At 36.8% G+C, this 12,090-nt stretch overlaps 1 protein-coding gene across 4 annotated transcripts in view; it reads left to right on the top strand.

The window, feature by feature from the left end:
- Positions 1-12,090, top strand: part of LOC150078026 (sister chromatid cohesion protein PDS5 homolog A-like) — a 797,139-nt gene that overhangs the window by 730,874 nt on the left and 54,175 nt on the right. For all 4 annotated transcript variants that reach the window (XM_090384327.1, XM_090384329.1, XM_090384326.1 and 1 more), the window contains exon 32: positions 4,470-4,565. In XM_090384327.1, coding sequence (XP_090240453.1) covers positions 4,470-4,565 — 96 coding nt within the window. The remainder of the gene's footprint in view (positions 1-4,469; positions 4,566-12,090) is intronic.

Raw genomic sequence — 12,090 nt, 5'->3', positions numbered from 1 at the left:
TTACTCATCAGATTCGTTAGGCCTGTAACACACACCTACTCTCATTTTTTCTTTCCCAGTGCTTCTGTCACACCGAACAGACTCAACATCGATTGGATGCACTTCCTTAGATTTTATGTGTTTCTTAACTAACAGCATAACCCCTTCCTGCCCTGTCTATCCTTCCTGTACACATTGTACTCTCCAAATTCCAATTTTGCTCTGTTTATGTCTGTGTAACACCATGTCTCTGATATCCCAACAATATCTATCTTGATGTCTTGACTAGCACTTCAAGCTTATCAAATTTATTAACTATACTCCCAGTTACCCTAGCACAGCCAATGTATTTACTTGTTCCACTATGACTCCAAGCAGTCCTGGAAAACCCCATCACCTTGCCTTCCAGGCTGCTTTTCAATTGTATTTCAAGAGAATCAGTGCAAGAATTACTTTCACCCCTACCAGCGGGTACTGTTAATCTGTTAGTCCAAGCTAGCAGTTTTCCGACCCACGTAACTGTGTCTCGATAGCATCAGCAAATATTCTTGCATCTTTTCTATTTAAGTGTTTCTCATCCCTGTAGAAGCAGTCTCTCCTGTCTGACAAGCACAGATCAAGCTAAGAAAAATTCTTCCCTCTTGAGCTTTGCACAATCTCTCCTGGGCCATATTGATCAACAATATGGCCCAGGCTCTCATCATATACTCCCTCCTATCATGCCTGGGTAGAATTGCAGACACTTTCAAATTCAATCCTAACTCACGAGTTTTTTTCAGCATTGACCTGTACTTGTTAAGTAATTCCGCTGGTCTCCTACTCTTTATATCATTAGTGCCAACATGTACAACTATATCACCCTTTGTGCCCTTAAAAGATGACATCTTTTCTACAACATCATCAACCTTTCCCCTGGCAGACATACTCTGGTCTGTTCCACCTATCATTGTGTTAGGATAACTAAGAGTAAGAATAGGTGCATGTACAGCAATGCTAGCAGTATAGTAAATAAATTTGAAGTGGTCAGGACATCAAAATAAATCAAAGCAGATATTGTTGGGATATCAGAGACATGGTGCCACACAGATATAAGGAATGCAGAACTGGAATTTGGGGAGTACAATGTGTGTGTACAGGAAGTCTAGATAAGATAGGAAGGTAGGAGGGCTTATGCTCTTAGTTAAGAAATACATAAAATGTAAGGAGGTGCATCCATTTGACATTGGTGGACAAAGCAATGTTGAGTTGTGTGGTGTGACATAGTGACATAAGCACTAGTACAGGGAAAATTAGAGTAGGTGTGTTAGGGGCCTAATAAATCTGAGTTGTATAATGAGCAATTTTGCAGAGAAATAATGCACGCCAGTAAATCAGAATGTCTTATAATATGGGATTATAACTTTCAAGATATTGACGAGAACTTGTGGGTTGGTCACTTTCACACTAGCAAGACTTTTGTTGATTTATTGGATGACATATTTTGTACAGAAACATGTTTGAGAGGCAACAGGGGGAGTAATACTTTTGATCTGATCATCAGCAGTGATTCTTCATGTGTTAAAGAGTCTGCAGATAATGGAACCACTAGGTCGTAGTGATAACAATGGACTGATGTGGGATTTACTTAAAGATGTAACTACCATCATGTGTATGGGGAAGGGTTTTTGCTTTCGTAAAGGTGACCACAGTAGTCAACTGATGATATTACCAACAATGAATTCTAAATGGGAAGCCTTCAGGGACTTAATCTTGGAGGGTACTAGGCTTTTCATACCAACTAAGAAATACTGTTCAAGCTTTAGTCCTAAATGGATGTCAGAGGAATTAATGAGGCTCGTGGCAGAGAAGAAAAATGCATGGGATGCATATAAATTATCACGTCACAGAAGCCTTTGGCAGATATATGCTAGTCTGTAATCAAGTCACAAAGGAGCTGAGGCAGGCGAAGGCAGATTACGAGAAATCTTTGGCAAAGGATGCAAGGAAAAACAGCAACAGTTCTTTACTTATGTAAACTCTAGAAGGAAAGGGATGAATCAGATTGGACCACTTAACATCGATGGTTTGACTGTTGATGATCATTCTCAGGTAGCTGATAAACTGAATGAGTATTTTGCATCTACATTCACACGTGATGAGTTATTCAAGGAGGGAAATGCCAGACATTTTTCCAACTCTAACAGGGAGCTAAGTGATTTTGCAATCACTGAGAGCAAAGTGGAGGAGAAATTGATGAAGTTAAACATAAGGAAGGCACCTTTGGTTAATGGGATCTATTCAGTTATACTAAAGGAGGCAGCAAAGGAAGTAAGCGAACCGTTAGCCATTATTATGAAAGCTTCCTTGGACTCAGGAGAGGTCCCCATGGACTGGAGATATGCAAGTGTGTCCCCAATTCATAAAGCGTGACACAAATAATTCAGACCTGTTAGTCTGACTTCTGTTCCAAGTGAAAATAATGGAGACACTGGTTAAGGAAGTGATGGAGGATTATCTGGACAAGACTGCAGTTATTGTTCGGACACAGTGTGGTTTTGTTAAAGGGAAGTCTTGTCTGACCAATCTGATACTATGATGTGGGCACAAAGGAACTGGATGCAAATAATAATTTTGATATTATATACGTGGATTTTAGGAAAGCTTTTTATACTGTAGCAAATGGAAGAATACTGTCCAAATTCGAGCAATATGGCAATAAGCGCAAATTGCTGCAGTGGATAAAAGGATGGTTGAGTGCGAGATGGCAGATAGTGGTAATAAATGGACACTGCTCTACTTGGACTAATGTTATTAGCGGAGTTCCCCAGGGTTTGGTGCTGGTCCCATTGTTGTGTTGTGTTGTGTATTTATCAATGATATCAATGAAGGTATATTAGGCTTAATGTCCAAGTTTGCAGATGATACAAAGGTTGACAGGGTTGTTAATGACATGAAAGGTAGTATGGTACTGCAACGGGATCTAGAAAAGTTAGGCAGGTGGGCTGAGAAGTGGCAACTTCAGTTTAACATTTTCAAATGCAAAGTACTGCATATGGGTCGCAATAACGTAAGCGAAATGTACCAACTGTGTGGTACTAAACTCAGGGAGGTGGAGAATGAAAGAGACCTGGGGGTAATTGTGCCGTCAGATATGAAGTTCTCTGTGCAGTGCAGATGGGCTGCCAGAGCAGGCCATGAAGTTTTGTCAATGATATATAGGAATTTTGCCAGCAGAGACAAGGAGCTGATTATTCCCTTTTGTATAAGGCAATGGTCAGCCCACACCTTGAGTACTGTATATAGGTCTGGAGACCTCGTTTAAGGAAGGATGTAGAGTTGCTAGAATGAATACAGAGAAGGGCAACAGGATCGGTGAGAGGAACAAAGGGGTGTGTGCTTATGAAGAAAGGCTTAAGTACTGCAAGTTGCAGCATCTGGAGATTAGGCACCTGCAAGGTGATCTGATTGAGTTGTAAAAGGCCCTGAATGGTTTGAGCAGGCTCAATGCTGACGGGATACTTCTGATTGCTCAGACTAAGAACCTGAGGGGGCATAGATTCAAATTGAGGAAAGGCAGTTGTAGAATAGATGTGCAGATGTTTGCCTTTAACCAATGGGTAGTTGATTACTGGAACAGACTTCCATCTGTTGTTGAGGAAGTTGATAGCTTAAATAAATTTAAGGCTGAACTAGACAAACATTTGGAGTGACTGGATGGGTGAAATGGGAAGGTTTTTTTTTTTTTTTTTTTTTCTAGCTGATGCTGTATAAGCTTGCTTTCTTGCATCATATGCCTCAACTAATGCTAATGCTTGCAGGTGCCTTAGTCTCCGAATGCTGCAATTTGCAGAACTTAAGCCTTTCTTGGTAAGAGCACCCCTTTGTTCCTCCTACCAATCTCATCCTTCTCTGTGCTTGTTCCAGCAGTTTTACACCATTCCTAAAATGAGGCCTCCAGACCTGTATGCGGAATTCAAGTGTGGCCTGACCATAGCCTTTTACTAAGGGATAATCACCTCCTTATCCCTACTAGCAAAATTCCTGTATATCATTGACAAGACCTCATGAGCTGCTCTGGCAGCCTATCTGCATCGCTCCAAAAACTTCATATCTGACTGCACAGTTACCCCCAGGTCGTTTTTCATTCTCCACTATCTTTAGTGTAGTATCACACAGTTGGCACATTACTCTGTGATAATTTGTAATTTTTTTTGTCAGCTTTCACTCTCTAGATGGTACTTAAATACTATTGGTTTTACACCTTTCTCATTTGTAATTATTAAAAAATATTTTTTTTTCACTGTGCTGTGCCTTGGACTCTTGAGAACTTAAGTTGCCTTTGTGATATATTCAATCTGGCTTTATTCTATGAATGCAGTTCTTCATTTATAAGTGTTCAACAACAGCAAGATATGGTAGAGTTGTAAAGCTTTTGTATATTTTATACTTATGAGACTATTTTTATACTTTTTATTTTTATTTATTATTATTATTATTTATTTTTTTTTCAGACAAAATGATTCTAGGATAAATTTACAAAGAAATGAGCAGCCTTTAAATGTTACTTTACAGCCCACAAGACAGTCTGCAAGACTTGCTGCTGCAAAGTAAGTTTAAGACCAATAAACAAACTATTATTTGTTTAAAAATATAAAATGACGCTGAATTTCTTATGTAAGGGCAGGAGAAGAATCGGTTCTGAAGCTATATCACAACTTCACTACACTACTTATTGTGATCATGGATGTTATCACTCTTATTAAGTCCCAGTCAGACATATACTAATACTTTGAAAAACGTTGTTTATTGTAATCAGTGATTGTTTTTTTTTTTATCACTTTTTTTTTTGCCTTATTGTGTTTTCACATGTGAGTAGAAGTGTTTATTAACATCTCAATTTGTTCTCAGACTCTGACACATTACATGTCTTATTACTCCATGAAATAAACTACTGTACCTGTACTCCTACCAATCTGACTGTGTTGCAGTAGAGCATTAACCCTATCTAATTATTGATTTCAATATTTTCTTTATTTGTTGTTTGTATAGATTTCCACAAACTTGACAGTTTTAGTTTTACTTATGACTTTCTTGAAGAAATAGAACAGTCAAATTAAATTACACTATCCAACACGATTTTTACTTCTAAGAACTTAAATGCTATTTTTAATCAATTTTTATGCGTATATTTCGGAAATCACCATGATAGTTTCAAGTCCCTTCACAGTTATTAAATATAGAGGGAGTTGTGTTTTACCAAAACATACCAATTTCACATAAACTAGCCAGTAATGTATGACATACTGGTTTATTTTAACAGATATATAAGCTAATTCTCTTAATTTTAGCAATCGATTCTGGCCTCTCTTTTCATGAGGAACTGGATGCAAAAAATAATTTTGATGTCATACACTTGGATTTCAGGAAAGCTTATAATGCTGTTGCTCAGGGAAGACTATTATACAAATTGGAGCAGTATGGTATTAAGGGCAATTTGCTACAATGGATAAAAGGGTGGTTGAGTGGAGAAGACAGAGAGTAGTAATCAGTGGACGCTACTCTTCGCGGGCTAATGTTATTATTGGAGTCCCTCAGGGTTTGGTGTTGTGCTCACTGTAGTTTTGAATATTTATCAATGACATTTTTGATGGTAGATATGGTACAAGGGTTGGCAAAGACAGTAATCGCAGTGTGCTACTTCAACAGGATCTCAAAGTTGGGCAGATGTGCTAAGTGGCAACTGAAAGTTAAAGTTGACAAATGCAAAGTACTGCATTATTTGTTATTTGGTTTTTTTTTAAGGAGCATTAGCAACTAAGGCCATATTGCTCCAAGGATATGCGGGTGGGCACCTTTCCGTATCCTCCGTATTTGGTGGTCACGGGCTCGAACCCCAGTAAAGTACTGCGTATGTATAAACGTACAATTGTGTGGTACTACACTTAGGGTGGTAGAGAATGAAAAAGACCTGGGTGTAATTGTGCAGTCAGATATGAAGTTTTCTGAGCAATGCAGACAAGCGGCCAGAGCAAGTCATGAGGTATTGTCAATGATATACAGGAATTATGTTAGTTGGGAAAAGGATGTGATTATCCCTCTGTGTAAGGCAATATTCAGGCCACACCTTTAGTACTGCCTATAGGTCTGCAAGCATCATTTTACGAAGGATGTAATGTTGCTAGAATGAGTAGAGTGAAAGCCAACAAGACTGGAAGGGCAACAAAGGGGTGCTCTTATGAAGAAAGGCTTAAGTTTTGAAAATTGCAGCATCTGGAGACTAGGCACCTGCAAGATAAGGCCTTGAATGGGTTGAGCAGGCTCATTTCCGATAGGATTTTTCCTCTTGCTCACATTACAAACCTCGGGGGGGCATAAATTCAAATTGAGGAAAGAGTTGTAAAATAGATGTGTAGAAATTGCCTTTAGCCAGTGGGTAGTTGATTGCTGTAACAAACTTCCATCCCTCATTGTGGAAGTTGATAGCTTAAATAAATTCAAGGAAGAACTGGACAAATCTTTAGAGGAAATGGATGTGTGAAATGGAGTTTATTTTATTTTATTTATTTTTTATTTTTTTTTGGCTGAAGCTTCATAAGCTTGCTTTCTTGCATCATATGCCTCTACTGCTACTACTATAATCAGACTTCTACCTATGGTTCTTAGTTTCAAATTCTAATTTTTTTTTATGCAATGAATTACAATTTGAAGAGTGCACACCTTACATTTTTTTGTGAGTATTTTTGTAGGCTGTGCCATGGTTTTCCAAGTATTAACTGATTGTAACATGTTCTCAGGGTTGTAAATCTATCCTCCAAACATAGGGAAGGGACATAAATTCAAGTTGAAGAAGGATAGATCTGCAGAAGTTTGCCTTCAGCCAGCGGGTGGTTGATTGTTGTAACAGGCTTCGATCTGTTGTTGTGGAAGAAGTGGATGGGTTGAATAAATTCAAAGAACTAGACAAATTTCTGGAGGGTACAGATGGGTTGAACTGTGGCTTTTTTTTTTTTTATGGGTACTATATGAGTTTGCTTTCTTTGCATCATTTGCTATTACTGTATATAATAGAATGTATAATATTTTTTTTACACTTGTATTACAAACTTGAATTATATGTATATATCTGTTATTTTGACATTAAACATTGGTACATATTTTGGATGTAGATGTGATACAGAATTTTTATGGTAGTTTTCGAAATCAGCACGTTTATTTCCTCCAGAATCGCATATTTTCATTGTGGAGGTATGACTTTTTTTTTTTTCGTTTTTTTTGTTGGCTGTTGTTATATTATATTACTTGATTTTAATGTTTTCTTTTTGCCCACTTGCACTTCCATGTTTTTATGTGCATATTTCCATTCTAATGTAATATAGATTATTGTTGCAAAACGTTTGAATAGTATAGTGTTATTATTGCTCTTAAGTATATCTTAGTTTATGGTATTCTCAAATTAAATCAGCTTGAAAGGAAATCATGCCTTGGACTATAGCAGCAAAACAAAGAGATCAAAGTAGTGGGAGTGTTGTGGTTCCTGTGAATCGTGGCTTTATAAAATGTGCTACTTGTGTAGTGGCCGAGAAGGTATGTAGTATTCCCTCTGGCTATATCAGGATATGATAGAACTAGGGGGAATGCCTTTGTGTGGGGTTTGGTGCAAAGAGTATGAGGAACTTATGCACAAACTCAGATTTCTGATGGGCATTTATGAAATCTTGAAGAAAGGGTTGATGCCCTTGAAGAATTGAAAATGAATGATCTATCAGCTGCCCTCCTCAATACCAGAGCTTACTCTCATGCAACAGACAACACAGAATACAGCTACAATCCCACCATCAGAATTTCTTTTTCTCACAGGAGGTAGCTATTGCCTTTTTCCTATTCTTATTCCTATTGCCTATTCCTTTTTTTTTTTTTTTTTTTCAGCAAAAAGGAGATGGAATAGGACAAGGGGCATGCCTTCCAGAGACAAGAGTTAAAGTTATTGTAGAGCAATTATCTCTTTAAGGGCATAAAAGGTAATGATTTTGTACCTGGTTGACGATAATCATAGAATAGATCTTGGATTTACTGAACAGGAATAGGGCAATGTCGAGAAAAGTCACATTAAGATTGAATTTGAAATTGTATATATTCTCCCTAAACATGATAGGAGAGGTATATTGTGATTGAATTGTGAATGAATTCATCCCACAGAATACAGTTGACAGGAAACACTGTTTTAACAGCGATAGGATACACTTAAATGGAAGGTGTGAAAGAATATTTGCTGAAATTATCAAGGTGGTATCGGATAGATCATAAAAATACTAGCTTGGAGGGGTGAGGATACCCAAACTAATATATTAATAGCAGACACCGAAACAGATGTGCAAGTGAATTTTCCACTGCTTCTTTTGAACATGCTGTAGGCTGTAATATACTATATGCTGTTTTAGTAGAATTATATTGAATGTTCGAACTATAAACTTTTCTTTGCTTTTTTGTGAAAATTTTGTGAATAAACCTAACCATATGACTATTTTTATCATTCCTCTTGATTGAAGGAAGAGGCGGATTGTGTTGTCTGATTCATGATTTGTGGTTCTGGCATTGTGCTGGGCAGGCAAGTGCTTGATGGATCTCTCATTTTAGTTCCTTCTAGGACATTAACCTTGTTCTTCAAGCCCTCATACAAGCCCATGAAAATGCTGAAGTTGCACTTTCGATTTTGCACCCTTATGACTATCTAAGCAGTTTTAGTCCAGGCATGTCAAACTTGGTGGGCCTCGTCCAGCTCTCCAGTATTCAGTTCCAAGTGTTGTCAAATTTTTCATGTGAACAGTGTTTAAACCTCTATGAAAATAATGGTAAAAAAATTCAATTTACAAATCTTGATGCAAATGAAATCTTCTATTTCTGTGCCAGTGAAGAATAAGAATGAAAATATTTAATATAGTTCATTCAGTAATGCCACACCAGTGTGCTTGTGTGCACAGTATACTATAGCCATGAAATCCCAAGGACTATTGTTGTAGCCCAAGCACCTTTGAGTTTCTCTGGTCTTGTCAGAGAAATAGAATAGTGATATCTGAAACAGCAAATGTAGCATTTTTCCATCAACTGCAAGTCAGACCTTATTTTCAGTTTGTTAAGCAGTACCTTTGCACAGCAACTTCTTTTGGACTCTTCAAAATATTTGTGCATTCATAGTTCATAATGCCCAGGGGCATGATAGGAGAGAATTTGTGATAAGTGCCTTGCCAATCAATTTGACGCTGAAGAGATTTTGCAAGGCTCGTAGGGTAGAATTTTTCTCAGCATGGTCTGTGCTTGTTAATAGGAGAGACTACCTCTACAGGGATGGGATACACTTAAATAGAAAAAAACATGGGCTGAGAGGTGGCAACTGAAGTTTAAGATTGACAAATGCCTAAAGTGCTGCATATGGGTAGTTATTATTATAGGTAGCAGTTACCTCAGAGAACAAATTTCCATCTGCCGTTGAGCAATTTGATAATTTAAATAAATTCAAGGAAGAACTAGACAGTATTGGAGGGAATGAATAGGTGAAGTGGGAGGTGTCTTTCTTTCTTTCTTTTTTTTTTTTTTTTTTTTTTTGTTACTGCTGCTAAGCTTGCTTTCTTGCATCATTTGCCATTGGTAATGCTAAAATTTATGAATACAGAACCACATAAAATAATCAACAATTATGATTGTTGATTATAATCAACAATCAACAATGCTATTATGAAAGACTTTCCTTTCTTTCTTTATTTATTTATTTTTTTTAACTGGTATCCCTTGTGTTACATGATTAGTGCATAACTGTAAATCATCTCTTAAGGTGAAACCTGTATCTCAGAAATCATTTTCTCTTAGAAACTAATGTAATGAGGTTGGATTACATTCTGAATCAGACTATCAGACATCCCACACACACAAACTGTTGCCCTTCATTTGGTAGGATTTGCAATGAGCAAGAAAGTAACTGGGGCTAACTGAACACCAACCTTTTTAATAATTAACTGCTTCAGTGAACTCACATTAACACTTTCACTGCCGTTAAACTTATAAGCATAAAATGGTGTACTAGGAGTGATGTGCTGCAATGCATATCTGAGTTCAAAATGTGCCCAAGTGCTTTGCCATGACACATGCAGTCAGTCAGACAAGTACTGTAAACCTATAGTAAAGACATTATGCAATAGCATACTGTCATTAACAACCCTGCAACCTTTGTATTATCTGCAAAGTTCAACATTAAGCCTGTTATGCTTTCATCAGTATCATTGATGACTACACAAAGCAACAATAGGCCCAGCACCGAACCATGGGGGACTCCACTAATAACATTAGTCCACAACAAGCAGTGTCTGTTGATTACCACTCTCTGTCTTCCCACACTCAACCATCCCTTTATCCATAGTAGCAACTTGCCCTTAATGCTGTACTGCTCCATTTTGTACAGCAGTCTTCCATGTGCAACAGTATCAAAAGCTTTCTCAAATCCAAATATTTGAAATTAAAATTATTTTTTGCATCCAGTTCCTTTGTGACAGCGTCATGGTATCCAATGAAATTGGTCAGGCAAGACTTTCCTCCTTAACAAACCCATGCTGTGTCTGAACTATAACTGCAGTCTTGTCTAGATGATCCTGCAGTGCTTCTTTAACCAGTGACTCCATTAATTTTCCCAGAACAGAAGTTAAACTAACAGATCTGTAATTACTCATGCCACCCTTTGATCCCCTTTGTGAATTGGGGGTCACATTTGGCCTGGAATGCAGACTATAAAAACAGGATAGAATTTGTGACGTTTATAGTTACTTTTGATAAAATATGTGTAAAGATACACATGTTAAACAAAGGAAAGGAGAAAGTAATGTACAGTGCAATTATAGTGCTACAAAAGTATAAAGCAGTACAGATAGTTCTCAACTTTAAGAGTTAATTCGTTCCTAGCATGCGCTCGTAAAGTAAAAACTCATAAAGCAGGAATTTATTTCCCATAGACATAAAGTTAAAAATAGTACATTCTCAACAATGAAATTAATTAGCTAATTAGTTTATGTTTAAACAATGATTGATTATCCAAAGAAATGAAAACGAAGCCTGTAAAATCAAGCAAATTATAATAATAGAGAAATTATTTATGATTATAAATGTTAAAGAATGTTTATTCTTCATCATTATCATCGACTATATGCACACTCGTTGATCACTCATTATTGGCTCGGCACTCGTTGGTTTGTTGCACAAGGAGTCGTTGTCTTCAGAAATGCTTCAAGGGACGTTTGTTTCCAAGATAATCTTCTCTTTTAATTATAAATTTCACGATTGCATGCATAAGCATTTTTCAACGGCATACACAAATTGCAACTAACACAATCCGCGTGGAGTAAAAAATTTACGATGCTTAAAAAAAAACAAGGAATGAAGAGAAGATTCTGAAAATTTATTTATGTTTTTTATATGATTGAAGATTTCAGTAAAGGGGAAACATATTTCACCATAATAACTTAAAAAACCACACAATTCCAGCTATCGGTATTTTCGCAAATGCAAAAAGATCGAGTTTATTACCCATTTATAATTGCTTGCAGTAACAGAAAAGCCCAATAAACTGGAAAATGTAAATTGTTTTTGTTTTATGGTCGTGACCTCCAGAAATGTGCTTTAGAAAAATATCACAAAGGTGTTTAAAATTGATTCTTATAACAGAACATATGATAACAATGAAAATGTAGTGCATTTTAATGATTTGAATTGGTAACTAATACAATTGACCTTTTATATGGCCTTAAGGTCACGCTTATGACCTCAAAAATGACATTTTAGAGAGATAAATAGCTTAGTTATACAGTGGAAATTTTAACTTCCGAGATCTTGAAACGAATTACCAAAAAACAATGTGTTATTTGGTTCACATTACAATATTTTTACGATACGGTAGTGTCTCTGGAACTGATTAATATCGTAAAGTGGAGTACACTATATTGTATAGCTGCACACATAGTTTGGAGTGCGGTACTTATGAATGTTTAACATTCGTTTTTTGCAGTTAATACAGTCAGTCCTCGTTTAGCATGATAGATGTGTTCCTAGAAACCCTCGTGCAATATAAACAACAGGCCCTATGGGAAAAATAGG

Source organism: Mastigoproctus giganteus, chromosome 11, assembly GCF_048544385.1.
Source record: "Mastigoproctus giganteus isolate SK-2022 chromosome 11, ASM4854438v1, whole genome shotgun sequence".
Taxonomy (NCBI): Eukaryota; Metazoa; Arthropoda; class Arachnida; order Uropygi; family Thelyphonidae; genus Mastigoproctus; species Mastigoproctus giganteus.
Note: the sequence above shows the minus strand (reverse complement) of the source record. Positions and strands in the feature narration are given on the sequence as shown.